The sequence below is a fragment of the Nanorana parkeri genome, unplaced genomic scaffold, assembly GCF_000935625.1.
Source record: "Nanorana parkeri isolate BGI_ZX_2015 unplaced genomic scaffold, ASM93562v1 scaffold28, whole genome shotgun sequence".
Taxonomy (NCBI): domain Eukaryota; kingdom Metazoa; phylum Chordata; class Amphibia; order Anura; family Dicroglossidae; genus Nanorana; species Nanorana parkeri.
The window spans coordinates 658007-676025 of NW_017306296.1; the positions used below are offsets into that span (position 1 = coordinate 658007).

The window sequence follows — 18019 nt, forward strand, 5'->3', positions numbered from 1 at the left end:
GTCAAAATACATCACAATGCTTTCCTATGGTCTTTCTTGTGCTTAATTCACACTGCAATGGTGTGAATTAAGCACAAGAAAGCCCATAGGAAAGCATTGTGATGTATTTTGACTGCAGCAGTCAAATAAACGGACTGCATCACAACTGCATATGGTGTGAACTGGCCCTCAGTGTCAATCAGCTAAATATATTCCAGGTGCTTCAAAACTAAAGGAGTACAATGTTAGTTAGTGAGCCTAGAGGTGCCCATACACTGTACGATTCTCGTACGAGAATCGCGGGAAATCCCGCGATCGTATAACTAGAAAAGGCTATTCCCTGCCAGCAGCTGCAGAGAAGGACCTATGTTCTCTGAGGGAAACAGTAGTCTCTCTGCAGTGGTCCAACACCCCCCCCCTACTAAGTCAGACCTATAGCTCTGCAATCAGCCAAGCTTATGCTCCCCAATGATTGGAGAGCTCTGGATCTGACTCAGCACAGGTCATGTCTGACATATCTCTGCTTCCATACAGAGAGCAAGGGTCCCACTCTATAGCATGCCGGCAGGGGACAGGCTTTTGTGCTCAGTTTGCGGCTTCTTTTTAAACAAACTGTAAGCCTTTGCACTCCTTTTGTATTGATACACCTGAAATGTATCTAGCCGATTAAGGTCAATTGGGCTTTAAACTGTCCATCCGGGTCCTGCAGCATGAGCTGTTTTTACATCTACAACAATTCGCTCGCAGAGCAGCAATATCTATCACTGGTATGCCAGATAATATCTATGATCAGTGAGGTGCTTCTTCTCCTGGAAATAAGGAATAAAAAGAAGTCACAACACTTGAGTGAGTCGCTGTATTTGCAGAATTAAAAACAAGTACTGTATATGGTGGAGTTCAGTCCCAGAGAGTGACAGAAGGAAAACCAATACGCTGCAGGATGGAGAACTTGGGTACATTTACAAAAATCCATTGAAATCTGGCAAATCACAAAGAAGTGGAAGAAGGAAATACTAGCAGAAATGTAACATTAAAAAGATTAAACAATTTCCTTGGTATTTTCCAGCACATCTATTGTTGGATTATAAATCAATATAAAAGTAAAAATATGACTGTACTTGAAGAAACATACGTGAGCATAGTAAAGTGCACCTGTTACCTCTGTTCAGTAAAGAAGCTACTGTTCTAAGGTGAACCAAAATTCCTTACATTGTGGCAATAATAAACATTATTATTATTATAATGGCAAGTATACATTAAAAGGGTATTCTAAAGGGTGTGTTTATAAACAATTCGCGGAGTCGTTCGCCCTGCGAAATGCAAGTACATTCATTTTGTATGACTGGAGGTAAAAACAAATGTTTTTAGCACATTTCCTTTCAAGATCAAATGTGATTCAATGCAAATACAGCATTATGGCCAATAGATGGAGGCAAGTAGCAAAGGGAATGAAATACTTCTTTCCTAAAATCCTCAGCTTCATCTAGTGGCCATATTGTTTATAAATACACCCCATTTAAGAGCACTCTGTAATAATCTTAATAGGTCCCCTCTAAGTCAAAGTAGAACCCACATCCTTGGTAAAAGAATGAAGATGGTCCTGTATACTAATGTGAAAGTTGGTGGGGCTTCAACCAGACGTAGACAACGGTGGGGTCCTAACAGGGAAAACCACTGCATGACTAGAAAACATAGTGAACAAACAAAAGGATCAGGAAATAGTGGCAAGAGTACCCGTCCTGCCCATTCAGATACAAAGCCACTCAGGGTGCCAGAACATTTCACCTGCAGTTGAAAGCTTGAGTGGCTTCTGATTCCAAGATTATGTGGTGGGCTTCAGGAGGCTGTTGCCTCTCTATGATGCAACACAATGCGGTCACAAGCAGACATCCACTTTTAGCTCACAGTAGAAAACCCTTTTGAAAAGGTCGACTTAACATGACTGTCCAAAAATGTCTTCTAGCAGCAACAGGCCATGTAACACTATACAACGTGGCATTGCGTTTATACTTCAAAAGATGATCAAAAAAGATATTTTAGCAAGTGTATAAGAAGCTGTCAGAAGAACAGACACACTGAGATATACTATATTCAAATCCTAAATGAGCATGTTTTACCAGTCCCCTGAAAGAAAAATAGACTTAACCATTATCTTTATATTATTTTATTATATATTCTATTTCTCTACCTATTTATACCTATTATAGAATCCTTCTACAGCAATGAGCCAGCATAGCCCAAATCTTTCTCGAGTTATGCTTTCTGTCAAAGCAATGATGGCCAATGACCATAATAAAAGAAGCCTCTTGTATAATCTATTGATAAATCTTTGTTCATAAATAAAATATGAACATTCATATAAGAGAACTGACCCCGGTAAGTCAATGTTTAATAGAAGGGGCTGTACATCTATATGACCTACGCCATATTGGTGAATTGGAATAATATGATCTTGACCAACTGCATTAAAATCTTACCATTGCTTAATAAAAACAAGGCATCCAGCTGTCTAATTTGCATTGGATATCAAACAGTTAAGCCCTTAAACATGGTTAACACCTGAAAAACTAGACAATTACTATACGTGTCATTTGAGCAAGAGACCGGATGTTAACCAGGACAAAGCATAGATGTTAACCAGCTCACAAGTGCATGCTTTTTTTGGTGTTTTACGTTTATAGCATACAGACATTAAATATTCGGAGCCTCTACACATAATAATATACATCTTGCAGGCAGCAAGCCCTTCACGAAAGGAAAACAGCTCGAAAAAAGCTCCACTTATTCTTGTAAAGTCAACATTGCCCATGAAAGGTCTTTATGAGGTTGATTAAAATATGAAGCAGAACTATGATTTTATTACCCGTTTTCCCCCAAACTAATGGCTAGATTAAGGACATTCAAATATTAACTGTGAGTAAATTAGCTTTACAACTAGCCGTCACTAATCTCTGTAGCTGCAGACACTACGGAAGCAATTCATCCCCAAAGTTCACAACAGAAGCAGTGACATTGTCCAAATTGTTCTCTCAGCAGCTTCGCTCACTCTGCTTCTCTCCCAGATCTCTAGTTTCGCATTTAAATGAGAGATTAGAAGGCTGCCGAGTCATTGCTGGGAGAAGGAAGCAGGCGGAGCTGAGGTACTGAGAGAAACATTTGGAGAACTTCAATGATCCTGCTGTAAATTTTGAGAATGAATTGCTCCACAGTTTCTGCAGCTATGTATGTCAGTGAAGGCTTGTTTGAAGGCTCATTTACTGCTTGGAAATACTTGAATATACAATGCCTGATCACCAGCTCACTTATATAGTGCAGCCAACCATGATGGTCATTAAACCAGCAGAGTCAAATAAAATCATTGGCATACTTATAATGACCTGCAACAAGTAGAAAATAGCATGCTTCAAAACGGTGGGAGGGAAGGGCCAAAATGGAACTTGTATGTTCCAGGCTTATCAGGTTTTGGTGATTTTTAAAGTCAGAAGCCATGTGTGAAGTTTAAGCCCATCCCAGGATGATGTGAAAGGTGCAGCAGTCTGCCTCTTGTTTTATTTGAAATGAACAATTCACCACACGTAGATTACACTATTCAATATATGAGGAGCAATGAACTCTGTGGCCACAAAGAGCGGAGAAAACAAACAGCCACAAAAACGAAAAGGTCCCTAGGGTGATACAAAACGCAAAGTGGGCCATCAAAAGCTGGTGACAACCATACACTTCTGCCTCTGCTGCCATGGCAACATTAACAGAAGTGTACAGTGTTGTCATCTTGTACAACACATTACGATTTCTATATTAGCCGGAATGAAGAAATAGTCCTTGTTTAGTTTTAAAGCTACTGGGAAGGCTGTCCACTTTACATTACAAGTATTTGTTGTGAATATAATCTATTTCAGAACATCAGATGCCCAAATTACCCCATCGGTGGACTCCTTTCACAGGCTTAAAGCAAATGCCATTTTTTGGACTTTAATAAAACGGCCCAGGGAGGTGATAAAACACATACAGGAATAATGACACAAGGGCTTCAGACTTTAACAACACACTAAAACCTTCAGACCTGAATTAGAGCAATGATGATGTCTTCCCACAACGCTTTTCTTGCTACAAATGAACAGGCCCACTGGAGCCATTCAAAACTTAGAGCCCTACCTGAAAGCAAGGATTTGCTAGAATTTGGTATGAGTCAGAGAATCCTTTCTGATTTTGTTTCATACTATTACTAGGAACCTGATGTCTCTGCTAAGCACTGTCCAACTTTGAGAAATTCAGAGGCCATTATGGACACTTTTGTTGGACAGGGTGCAGAAGGGTGGGCAGGGCTAGGAGCTCAGAAAGATCAGGCCCCCTATAACAAAGTGAAAATAAATCTGAGAGGCCAACAGGTGAAGGTTTTCTAGGTAATATAGAGTACTTTACCTTTATGAACTCAAACAGCCTCCGCTGTGCACCTCTCCGATTTAGCCCCAACTTACTGGGGTCTGACTTCTTCTGATGGCTAAGCTCCACCAACTGCCACCCTCTCTCCAATGAGACTACTTCAAAGGTTGGTAATGGTATTCTGATTGGATAGAGGTAAGCAATAGCTGGGCTTAACCAGAAAGTCAGGGTAAATCAGATCCCAGAACAATATGAAACAAAACAAAAAAAGAGCTTTTCTGGATAAAATTGCAATAGCAATGGTGCATGCCTTTAGGATGGATCTTTACTATTAAGTATGCATACTGGCTGGCAAGTTCACTTTAAAGTATGCCAAGATTAATATTCATGAGGCCTGGCATAAAATTCACAACACACTGCTTCCTAGTGTTCTGCCGTGCTCGGGAATATTGGTTTAGCCCACAAATGACTGCCCATGCTGTGTGCTCCAGCAGCTGATGTCCTTCAAGAGAAGAGCTACATCTGCTCAAGCACAGTCTGTGTCCCATCACATAAAAAGAAGGTGTCACTGCCTGTTGAAAATGCTCTGCATTATTTAGGAAGTCACTTATTCCCTGTACTACTGATTCATGGAGATGACATGCAGCCATCCACACCGTGTTGTATTACAGACTTTACTGGCACAACAAAAAATGTAAAAAAATAAAATACATCATTTGGAAAAACAAAAGTAAAAGAGGGATCAGTCGTGTACTGACGGCAAATCTCCGCTTCATTTAAGGTCGCCATCGCCGTCTCCTTGCATTGATTTCTTGATCCGAAGTAACATGGTGGTCAGCCATTGATCCAAACGAGATATTGAATCAAATTCCTTCACCTGAAGGTAGATAGAGAGAGATATAAAAGGTATTTTCTATCTGATAGGATAAGAAGTTTCATCACTTACAGGATGGCTGTTGTATACAAGTAAACAAATCACACCTCTTCAAGATATCTGAATATTTCTAACCTATGAGCATGGTTATGTCTATTCTTTCATAGGCCTTTCCATTTTCCTAACCAATTTTAAACTCATCAATCTACAGGGATCTCTTAGAAGAAAGCCACAAGCATCAGGAGCCCACCTTCTGATCTCCAAGATCATCAGGGCACCACCTAAGAAGGTAATTTGATGGCAGATCTGAATGTTTTCATTGAATAATGCATCATCCTGCTAGAGCAGTAAAAGGGCCACAAACGACAAACTGTTTTGTGATGCCATTTATTCTCCTTTAATATGCTAATAAGTTTTTGGAGGTAATTAATTACCAACAAGAAAATAACGTCAGAACATTCACATTGAACCTTGCAGGTCAGAGAGAGAGTGGGTAAGAGTCCTCCCAGGGTAAGGTCACAGATTAACACCGTTCTGTGCCAAGACTTCATTTTGGTGAGCACATGCACACAGGATGGGCTACATGGTGGAAACATTTACTTGAGGTCAAACAGTCTTGTCTGAAGACTGCTACGAATGGCCATCATTTTGAGAAGAACCAAGCACTGATGAAATTACATGCTGCAGGTCCTGTCTTTCCTACCACAAACTGCAGTGGTCTATATCACCTCAACTCGCATGTCTACAGGCTGTGTGTCTCTACTGATTTCCTCCCTGTGTGTGCTTTGATACGTGCCCCTCTGTTTTGATCTACTGCATCCCTATTCCCCACCTGCATATCACTACCCTCACTGCTTGTTTCATAATCTTGCAAAACAGCAAAGTTGAAAAAATTGTTTATAATTAGAAAAATGATAATTAAAAATGTTTTTGAAATCTCCTGTTCAAAAGGCTTATAATTTATACACATACATGCATGCATACCTACATACACTGAGTGGCCAGATTATTATGACCACCTGACGTTTGTAGGAAAATTAGCTATAATTTTGCGCTGAAGTTGCTAGAGGGCCAGACCATTATAAATGGGGAAGCAGGTTGTTTACCACGACAGTAGAAGTGATTTTTTTCTGAAGATATGGGGAAACAACACGATTTAACAGCCTTTGAACGTGGGATGATTGTTTGCGTGAGCCATGGAGCGAGTATCAGCAAAACAGCAGAATTCGTTAAATGTTCAAGAGCAGCTGTTGTTAAAGTGTTTAAAGACTGGACTGTCAGCCGAAAATCTGGGTCTGAACGTGCAAATTGTGACCGTCATCGACTAGTCAATGTTAGGGCAGAACGGAGAGTGGCAAGACTGCTACAAGACAACAGAAGGGCAACAGTGCAGTGTCAGATTCCTCGCATCACCTTTCAACATCTCGTGGAGTCATCTCGTGGCCCAACTAAGTACTGATGGGGTGGTCATAATAATCTGGCCACTCAGTGTATAAACACAAAGGAATAGAATGGAAAAGTTAGTCTTGACAGTATTTGAAGATGACTTACAGCTTCAGTGTAGGAATCGCTGTTTTGTTCTTCATGAGCTTCAAGCAGTTTCTGAGAGAGAGAGAGAGAGAGAGAGAGACATATAACAGAACAGATATTTAAATGTCCCAGCAACCTTACCCATAACACACAGCAGACATCTCCAACCCCAATACAACAATCTTTGTTCTTGACACAAAAACAGCACCTATATATAGACACACTGACCTTTAACAGCTTGCACTCCCTGGAATCTGAGAATGCAGGAAACATTTCTTCATATTTCTCTACTGCAAGCTGGAAAATAGGACAGAAGAGTAGTAAGCATCCTTTGAAACCAAAACAGAAGAGGAATGGAGAACACCATTTAAGTGATTAAAAAAAAACAACTAACCTTAATATGACACATTCTATTGGCACCCTTACTACTGATTGACCTTTGATATGCAGCATCTTAGCCTATCTTACCATAGCAGTGCCCCCCAGCCAGTGACTCAGGTATGTTTCCTTGTTCCCCTTTCCTATTGTGTCTCTAGATAGTACAGTCACTAGCAAGACACTGTCTGCCTCTTACTCAACTGCCCAATTTAGTTTCCCTTTCCAAGCAGAGACAGGGCATTGGAAAAGTAAGCCGGCCATACACTGAAAAATGTGTGGCCAACTTTTTCGTCTTATTACACTTCAAAACACTGAAAGAAAACATTTTCTGTAGTGCACGTATCTGAAGTAAAGCTATGTTGTATTCAACATCTGTGTCTTACTGAACAGAAGCTGTCTGTGGATTCTGGCAATACGTAACATAGGAAAGAATGTCACACGTTACAATGAAAACTTTACAATGAACGTTACAATGCAAATCAGGGAACAGGAAGAAAACTTTACAGAATGCTTTATACCTGAAAAGTTAACAGTAGCTAACTGCTACATATAATGTATGTTATGGGTTCCAACGTTTATCACAAGGGGCAAATAGTCATTCCCAGTCCTGTCTCTAAACTGACACATTTATTTGGAACTGTTATGTTAGCTCTGGAGCTGGGAGACAGCAAGTGTTATCAGGATGAGGTCAACCAGTAGATAGGGGAACAGCAATGAGAGCTAAGTGGGAAAACTGTCGTACCAGAATTGGCCTCAAACGAAATCAGCAAAGAAAAATAATGGAAAGAATGTAAATATATCGATTGAAAGTAGGATGTAAACGCAAACTGGATCACAGTTTAGTTTGCTAAAGCACTGTGTATCAAATAGATATGTGCGAAACAAAATTTTGGAAATTCGGATGTATCCGAATTCCGAAATACAGCTAAAACTAATGCAAACGAATCCAAATTCCCGATTTCCCGAAAATTCGTTAGCGCTAGTCCGGTCGCAATTTCGTTTTTTGGACGAAATTTTGTTGAAGCAAAATGACATTAGAAAAAAAAAATTACATTTTTTTTTGTCTGCAGAAGATGAAATAAAAAAGCAAAAAGCGTGAGGTTCCCCCCCAACTCATACCAGACCCTTTAGGGTCATTCAGCAATGAGCACAGGAAGTTATCAGCTCAAAAGATTTCTGGCAGGACCAACAAGTATTTTTGCAGTTATTGAACAGATACAACAAAATTCTTTCAATGGCATATTTAACAGACCAAAGGAAGCAAATGAGAGAATTGTATTGTTAGGGTTTACATGCACTTTATTATAGGGGTGGAAAAAAAAAAAAACAGATTTGCATGTGGCAACCTGTACATGAACCATTGCACTTCTTTTACAGACAATGACCTCTGCAGAGCCTACACTTCCACACAGGAAATATACGTTACCTTGGCGTTCAGTTCATCCACAATGAAGTGGCAGAGAGCAGCTTTGAAGAAATATTCTTTTGCACTATACTTCAGCAGAGGATTATCCATGGTGCTTGTACCAATCTAGAAGAGATTAGATTGTGGATTTATGAAGAGACCACCCAGATGTAGAAATAAAGACAGATTAGAGAACCGTTACAAGAATGAAATCTTTCTACTTCTGAACACATTAGCTTTTCTTTCCAATTAGGAAAATGATTAAAAGCCAATTCCAGATCTTATTTTCCCAGATCTCAGCTTATTTCAGTTATCTTCATATTTCCAGTTTTCAGAAAATCAAATTGTCTTTTTCTTGCCTTATTATTTGAATGATCTGGAAGTTCTACGTAAATACTGTACAAATGTGGTACAAACCTTCATTCAGTCTTCTGACACAATGACACAAACCCCTTTAAGATAAATGCATTTCAGATTCCTTGTAGCATGCCACATATATGTACCACTGCTCAACAGCCCCCCCCAGCAACATTGCCGATTGGAGCACCATACAGGAGGCAGGTCTGATCCCCTGCGCCCTGTGTTGAGCAGTGTTCTGGATCTCCAGCATGCTGCAGAAGGGGAATTTCAGCGAACATTCCTGGACACTAGTTAATTCATTTTGACTATTTCTTACTGCATTGCAGTAAGAGATAGTCAAGGTTCAACTGGGGTTTGAAGCCCTGAGCACCCCTTTCCACAAGAGCAACACATACATTATTAACATGAGCATAGAAAGGATTTATCAAGACTGGAGCACACAGAATCTGGAGCAGTTGCTGATAACAACCAATCAGCTTCTCTCTTCAGTTCATATTTGAAAAATAAGATGATTGGTTACCATGGACAGCTGCTCCAGATTCTGCCTGCTCCAGTTTTGATGAATTTCCCTCACATTATGGGAGCAGTCACCAATGGGCTGTATTTAGAGGTACATGCTGCAGGGTCATCATGATTCTGAGATCACTGCATAAGGTCACCGATTTAAAACAAATACGTGAGGTCAGACATTTTGCACTGCACTGGCTGTAGGAATGTTGCAGATCAGTAACACAGAATCATGGTTACAGCCTTGGAGTCTGCACCTTTAAAGAGTATAGATGGGACACCGGCACTCCCAATGATGTATAGTGCATCTTTTATTGACGTAAGTGCAGCATATCACATAAGTGCAACGTTTCCCGGTCACACAGGATCCCCTTCCTCAGGTAAGACAATCACATGTCTTGCCTGAGGAAGAGGATCCTGCGTGACCCCGAAATGTTGCACTTATGTGATATGCTGCACTTACGTAAATAAAAGACGCACTTTTCATCATTTAGAGTGCCGGTGTCCCATCTATACTTCGTGAACATGACCGTGTCATCTGTCGGCCACCGCAGCACCCACCAGTTGCTTTTGGATTAATCGGTCAGGAGTTTGATGGTTCATGGACTTCTACACCCTTAAAGAGACACTGCCACCTTGTTCTGCAGTACAAAGTGACAGTGTTTCTGCAAAGGGACCCCCTCCCCTGACCCCCTTATACTAGGCCTTGCATGCACTCAGTAGCCTCTCCTTCTTCCATCACAACAGGCATAGAAGTCACTGGTGCTGGTGAGCAGGGGGAGGATGATCTTAATACCTCGGCCATGTGACAGTGCTCAGACCTAGTGATTTGCTGCTGGGCCCGGGGACTGTCAAAGGGTAGGAAGTCACATGCTCCCTCATACCCAGAAACTCTGGGCAGGGTTGCCCAGCTGTACTAGAGGAAGGAGTAGTAGAAGAGCACTAGTAAGGTGAATATAAGGGGTCAGGGGGACCCTTGCAGAGACATGGTCACGTTGCCCTGCACAGACTAAGTGGCAGTGTCTCTAAAGGCAAGCCAGTAATACTATCTTCCATGTATCTGACCTCAATGGTTAACCTTAATAATATTACGTTTATTAGGCTGAAATTCTCTGCCCATTCAGTGAATGTCGCAATCACATGACAGAGTAAAACATTTTCATCTTAGCTAAATAGTAAAAGGAGAACACAATGTCAGCACAACACAGGCACTCTTTACCTGTTCATAGATTTCTATTGCCTTTTGGTACTGTTCCAGTTGTGCAGTATATGCGGCCACCTTCAGCAGACACTTATTGGCAGAGCTGAAATTACAAATAAAAGCTCAAAATTACTTCTTGGCCCATCTTACCTCAAACCTTTGAGTGCAAATATACCACCCTACCTGTTTGATTCTTCCCCCTTATAGTAATCTGCTGACTGTTCATAGTGTGCAATTGCCTGAAAAAGAAGAGGCAAAATGACACGGAAACTGAACAGTAGAATGTTTTGACTCTTGTCTGCTTATGTTTAATTAAAAAACTACATTCAAATTATTATTTAAAGCAAAGATGTGATCAGTGGGTTCAATTAACGTTTTCTTTAAGAAGTGACATAATCTGTACAATTGCAACAAAAACCATGTTAGAATGTAATGTTAAGTTCACTTTCAATGTCAATATGCCGCCAGCTATGTTTTTTTTCCGTTCAAAATGGTTTTTATTTGTTTTGGTTGTGGTCAGAAAAATATTATACTATTACATTCATCGTCAAATCCAACGGTACATCAAACAGTGGATAGAATATCAAAAAGCTCCTGCAACAGTACAAAAAACAGTCTAGCAGAGTATTTGGTATAAAATAGAATAAAGCAAGATACAATAGTATAAAATAGTAACTGGTTAGCAGCATAGCCGCCAGCTATGTTTTATTTAAACTGCCAAGAAAAACGATTTTGCTTCTGTGTGTAGAATGTCCATATTGAATATTTTTCATGTGATCGGCTGATTGTTTTTACCAGCAACCTTTGCAGAATCTTATATACTTTTTTAGACACCTCTAGAAATGCCCTGTGTTTATTGTAGTGATCCTTTCATCTTAGGTGATAAACTGGGATGTGCCTATGGGTGGTTGGAAACAAGCAAATTTATATTTCAGACACTTCACACACACTTAAAGGCTCCTATTTTTTTTACATCCCCCCCCCCCCCCCCCACGCTTATTAAAGTACTTACCTTATGTGATGCCTCTTGTTCCAAAAATCTTCTTCCTTCCACTCGTTTCCAACAGTCCCTCCAGTGCGAGCACTGGTGCTGCTCTCTGATTAATTTATTTGGACCTCTCAAGCAATCAGAAATTACAGTTATCCAGCATCTACCAATCCCCATGGGTACTGGATAACTGGGAGTACAACTAGATGAAATTGTATTTTTACCTTTTCAATATCAACAAGTTCGGTCTCATAAATTTCCGCAATTGTAATATGATGCTTAGCAGCAATTGTAAACCTTCCCTGTAACAGATGAAACAAACGTTCATGTCACCAATCTGAATGAATACACACTACTGCAGAAAAACAGAAGACACTGTACATAGGCAGGAACTTTAAAACAAATTATAACCAGAGTTTTTGTTGCTAGAAGGAGATTTTAAAATGTGATTTTACACTCTAAAGTTTATGCCTGAGCAGAAAACAAAAGTGCAGTAACCTCTACAATAAAAGGCACATTTTCCCATGTTCAATGGTGTATTTTGGTTTTGTGCTGCCCCCCCAATCTAAATTTCCCTGCCCTTTCCTGTTTAGGACCCGTCTCACTGGTTTGGGGATGGAGTTTTTTAGGGATGCATTTTTTTCAAGGCCGAGTACAAGTGCCGATACTTTTTCTTAATTACTTGCCGATACCAATTGCCAATACCTTTTTTTTTAAAGTCATGTGACAATTTTTTAAAAACAATACAGTCTAATAATTTTAGGACAGTGGTGGGACTACAAACTCCAGAAAATACATTATCACCAGGGCTGTGCGGGGTCTCACCATGACAGTGCGGGGTCTATGGTGGGCTTTGCGTGGTCTATGGTGGGCTGTGCAAGGTCTATGGTGGGCTGTGCTGGTTCTATAGTGAGATGTGAAATGTCTATGGTGGGCTGTGCGGGATCTATGGTGGGCTGTGCGGGGTCCATTTCTCTGCACACATGTGCTACTCAGGTCAGATCAGCTATTTGCACACTCCTGTGTATCCTCCATATCTGGGTCCCCTCCTCCCTCTTACACATCGGTAGAGCTCCAGCAGAAGCCGCACCACCTCGCAGTGCCCATTGAGAGCAACAATGATGAGTGGAGTGGAGCACGCTGACAGCTCCTCCAGAGCCATTCCCGGGGCAACGGCTGCTGGAAGATACTGGTTAGATACCCACTTCTTGTCAGCTCTCCCGGAAATAGCAAACAGCACTAGAGTACCAGGTGGACCTCAACTAACCTAAGGCTCCCCTCCTCCACCAAGCAGCTCTCTAATTTGGTGGTCGCCTAATTTGCCTCTAGGCCAGTCCGGCCCTGTCTGCCTCACTGGTTTGGGGACCCCCCGAAAGTGCCGCCCACGGCAAACGTCTAGTTTGCCTCGTGGTAGATATGCCCATGATTCATCCATAAAAACACTGCAAGTACAGAAAAATACCTGTTGATCCCATGAGAAATCCATTGTGCTCCCAACATCATGTATTAGCCGACAACACAATACCTCTACTGTCCTGTTATCCCAAGCAGTGTTAGAAGCCTTGCCCGCTTCTCTTCTGCTGGACTACAGAACAACTGCCCTTTATGCTATGGAGAGGAGGAGAGGGGAGGAGAAAAGAAGTGAGCAGGACTGACAATGCTGCCTGGGATTTTCGTGCAGCAAAGACATTTTGTGGCCAGCTGAAGCACGATGTTCATTCACTGGATTGTTGGCAGACCAACAGGTTTTATCTGTACCTGCAGTGTTTTTAAAGAGACAAACCATGGAGAAATGTGCATGTATTGCATAGATGTACTATTTTTTTTTCCAAATATACATTTTAAAGCTCATTTGTGAGCTCTGTAGCTCTTGTCCCCAAAGCATGAGCATAAAGGGAACCTGTCATGAAAGAAACACAAAGGTTTCCATCCCTGACCTTTCCATCTGAAAAATTGATACCTGCTTTACTCTAAAGCTGCCTCTCTTGATTTAATACGGAGTCTGTGACCCTGAACAGATAAGCAGAAAAGAACATCTCACTCTTCTCTTCTGGGTGATCAGTGACTCAGAGTATTGAAGCCAGGGGATCAGCATAAGAGCCAGCAGCATTTTCTGGAGGATCACCAATGCTAGCCCCTGCAGCTTTTATGACAGAAGTACTAATCAAGCCGCACGTGTGTTACACTGTTTTATAAGAATAATCAGCTCTCTAGTGAGTAATCACTTCTTACCATATCAGTGTAAATATCGATGGCTGCATTTAAGCAGTTGATGGCCTCTAGGGTTAGCAGTTTGGGAAAGACAATGAAAAGCATCTTAACCATACAGAATCAGAAAACAACAGTTCAGTACATGACAATGCAGTGGAGAATAAAAATACAAGCGAGGGGGAAAAAGGCACCATAAAGAGGGCCACACATGCTGTGATACATGCAGTCAGTATATGGCATTACTATGAGCATTGCTCCAAAGGAGGAACAGTATGGATGCAATGGGACATTTTGTGTTGATCAGTCAATGTTGTGACAGACAGACATGATTTCAACGCCATGTCCAGCAGAAAACCTACCTAGCGGATCAGCCTTCTTGAAGGCGTTCCCAGCATCTACGAAACTTGTAGCTGCATCGTGTTTGCTCTGCAGTTGCATGTGTAGCTTGGCAGCCTGACAAAACGCATTTCCTGCAGCTACAAAACAGATGACAGTAGAAATGTTAGGGTACAAAGATAAAAAAGGTATTTCAATCAATAATTATCACCTTTATTACATCACAGCCATGGGTAGTGAAACAAAAATGGAGTTATGCCAGTAATTAAAAAGTGACACTACACTACACCCTAATTGTTAACATAAATGTATCTTTATTTGTAGAGATGCACCGAAATGGAAATTTTAAAACCTAAACGAAACCGAAATAAAAAAAATTGTCAGGACGAAACCGAAATTTTTTTTTAATTTAAATTGTTTTTCACTTTTTTTAATATTTTATTTTTATAAACTTTTTAATATTTATTTGTATTTATTAATTCATTTTTTTATTAACCCCTTCATGACTGAGGCCTTTTTTTCATTATACTTTACCTTTAGGGGCTTGGAGGAAATATTAGGGGTCTAAACAGACCCCTGATATTTCCCTTTTAAAATAGAAAAAGAGATTGAGGACAAAAAAGTCCTCTTATCTCTTTTTCTGTATACCCTCTTATCAATGAACAGAACTCCTCTATACCAGGGGTGTCCAAACTCCGGCCCTTCAGCTGTGGTGGAACTACAAATCCCATGAGGCATTGAAAGATTCTCACAGCTAAAGACATGACTCCCGGAGAGAGATGCATCATAGGATTTGTAGTTTCACCAGAGCTGGAGGGCCGGAGTTTGGACATCCCTGCTCTATACTGAGTGTTCCTGTTCATTGATAACATGAGAACATGGTATGTTTACTATAACTACAACTATGAATGAACAGGAGGTGATGTAGATCTCGCCCATTCATTCATAATTGAGGATACGGTACACATACCATGTCCTCTATCTACAAACACTCAGCGATCACTGATTGCTGAGTGTTTGTACTCTCTCTCCTCTCTGACACGCTGTCACAGGAGGCTGAGCGAGCGGGTGCAGGGAGGAGAGCTCAGACTCCTGTGACAGTGCGGCCTGTCTGCGCCCACACACCGATGTGATAGGAGGCTGAGCGGTGTGGGAGGAGACGCCAGCCGCTCACAACGCTCTCACAGTTTCTCTCCTCCCCGCTGGGACACAGAGCAGCACCCTGCAGGGAGGAAAGAAAGCAGGGATGCACCGATGTATCGGCAGGAAAATGGCACTTTCAGCATTATGCCAAAATTGCAATTTTCGGCCGATATATCGGTGCATCCCTACTCATTTGTGTATTACTTGGCTGTTGATCCTCAAATCATCTCTGAATTCATGCTGACACTGTGCTTCCTTCTGGAGGGTGACTACTTTTGTTCCCTATGGTCCCTGTGTGTGTTGTAAAGTATCCACCACTCCAAGCTCACTCCTGTGATGGGCTACAAGTTCACATTTAGTTGACCAATTTGTACTGAGATTGTAGTCCATCACAGGAGTGAGCTTGGAGTGGCGACTACTTTACAAACACACACAGGGATCATGGGAAACAAAAGTAGCCCCCTTCCAGAAGGAAGGAGAGTGTCAGCACCAATTTAGAGATGATTTGAGGATCTACAGCCGAGTGATACACAAATAAGATAGATTTTTGGTAATAGTGAAGGTACTTGAATGCATTTTTAAGATTACCTCCTGAGTTTATTGTCACTTTAAGACACTTTATCCAATGCTCTACATCTTATTCATTAAAGGCAACAATCTGACACTTACCTTTCCAGTTCTTCGCCATCTTGAACATGTTGGCAGCTCTGGCATACATCTCACAGGCTTCTTCAATTTTTGTGTTTCCTCTAATTCAAGGGAAAAAAAATAAGAAATGTTGTTTCTGCTATTCAAGTTTTATATACATATATAAAATGTATGTAGTGAGTAGGGATGTCCCGATACAGGGCATTTTGACAAGTACTTGTAGTATATGTACTACATATACAGTATATACTGCTAATAGAGTGCAGACAATACATAATAACATGAATGGATTAAATGATCTGTATGTAGCCCTGTACTATGCAGTGGAGAATTGTATATCTATATGTACTGTACATATACAGCACACATGAGAGAATATCTAACGATTTCCAGTTTAAGGATACAAGCTCCAGATTATTTTAGTATATGAAATCACATTCAAATGTCTGTGTCTTGTGTTGTTTATTCATGAAGTAGCTAGTCCAAGTTAAAAGAAGAACAATGGGGTACACCTATTTTTGCATTTTGTAGTTTCCTTATGATACAGGAGTACATTTTGCACCATGAAAATGCACCATACGCTTACAATTTAGTGTGTCATACCGTGGGCAAGGGTGAAATCTGTGCTGAGAAGTGATCCCGACAATACCGTCTGGATCAGCAGCCTGTAGAAGTCACTGCGTGTTCATGAGGACCTGTGTAGATGCTCAGGGCACATCCTATCAGAGTTTATTCAGGTCAGGTCGCAGGTCTACAAACACTTGCACTTCCATCCTGTAGTTTGTCTTTCGTTCCCCTCCCCTTTCGCCTCCACACTGCTGTCTCCAGACAATACACATACCACATCGGCAGTTCAGCCCGCCCTCCTCCCTTCTGCTTTCTTGGGACATACACAGGGAGAAGAAGAGATGAAGACAACAGAGTGGAAGGGGGGGCAAGGATAAAGCCGGAGTGACAGGTCATAGTGCCGATGTGGTATGTGTGTTGTAGGGATGCACCGATACTAGTATCGGTATCAGTGCCAATACCGAGTATTTGGACGAGTACTTGTACTCATGCAAATGCTCCGATACCTTCCCCGACACCGGAACTTCCGTTCAGAGGAAGATGTTCCCATAGGGGAACATGGAGCCAGCTTCCCGTGCGATCAGGAAGCTGGGCGGCAAATAATGACCCGCCTCCAGGCTTACTGATTCCAGCCAATCAGCATGGAGCTGGCTTCCTGGCCAATCAGGAAGCCGGGAGGCGGGTCATTACTCGCCGCCCAGCTTCCTGATTGGCCGGGATGTCCGCTGCATGCTGACTGACTGGGAAGCCAGTTTCCCGGCCAATCAAAATCAAGCTGGCCAAACAACATGGAGCCGGCTTCCTGGGAAATCAGGAAGCTGGGCGGCATGTCATTACCCGCCACCCGGCTTCCTGATAGCCCTGGAAGCCGCCTCCATGCCAGCGGAAGCCCCCGGTTTTGGTACTCGGTATCGGCGAGTATCAAAAGCAAAATTTCAGTACTTGTACTCGATACCGAAAAAAATCCCTAGTGTATTGTCCGGAGAAAGCAGAAAGACAAACTACAGGATGGATGTGCAAATGTTAACTCTGATAGGATGTGCTCTGAGCTGTTGCGCTCTACAGCTTCTCATGAAAGCACAGCAGCCCCTACAAGCTGCTGTCACTCAATGGAAGAGGATCCCAACAATATTGTCAGGATAGCTTTTTAGCCCACAGTATATTAAACTGAATTGTAAGCTTCTTGATAAAGCAAAGCGTGAAATGTACCTTTTTAGAAAGGCTGGCTTCCTGAGATTTGTAGCCCTGTGCAAAGTATCAAATTATAGAACGGGATGGATAAAGCATTTCACGTACGGCTCTACAATGTATGGAAGTGACTGAAGATGGATTTAACTTGGGAATCCTTTATAATGTATTTATGTTTCCAGTGCTGGTTAAGAACCGAAAACAGAATATGATTGTTGGATGAGCAACACACATTTTTCGCTTGAAATTCTTCATGAATGCCAAAAGCAGTCCTTTCATGTTTTCCAAAAACACTCCTCAGTGCCACGCTCTGAGCCTCTT

The 18019-nt window shown here is 41.5% G+C and overlaps 1 protein-coding gene across 3 annotated transcripts in view; it reads right to left on the reverse strand.

The window, feature by feature from the left end:
- Window positions 1-4698: 4698 nt before the first annotated feature.
- NAPB (NSF attachment protein beta) overlaps window positions 4699-18019 on the reverse strand; it is a 17862-nt gene continuing 4541 nt past the window's right edge. The window contains exons 2-12 of one of the 3 annotated variants that reach the window (XM_018566860.1): window positions 15959-16044; window positions 15203-15208; window positions 14176-14292; window positions 13838-13884; window positions 11830-11907; window positions 10801-10856; window positions 10636-10720; window positions 8571-8675; window positions 6995-7063; window positions 6788-6838; window positions 4700-5239 (exon numbers count right to left, since the gene is read on the reverse strand). In XM_018566860.1, the coding sequence (XP_018422362.1) occupies window positions 5135-5239; window positions 6788-6838; window positions 6995-7063; window positions 8571-8675; window positions 10636-10720; window positions 10801-10856; window positions 11830-11907; window positions 13838-13884; window positions 14176-14292; window positions 15203-15208; window positions 15959-16044 (805 nt within the window). In that variant the 3' untranslated portion in view covers window positions 4700-5134. Of the gene's footprint in view, window positions 5240-6787; window positions 6839-6994; window positions 7064-8570; window positions 8676-10635; window positions 10721-10800; window positions 10857-11829; window positions 11908-13837; window positions 13885-14175; window positions 14293-15202; window positions 15209-15958; window positions 16045-18019 lie in introns of all 3 variants that reach the window. The other 2 variants (XM_018566853.1, XM_018566868.1) reach the window with 2 other exon arrangements.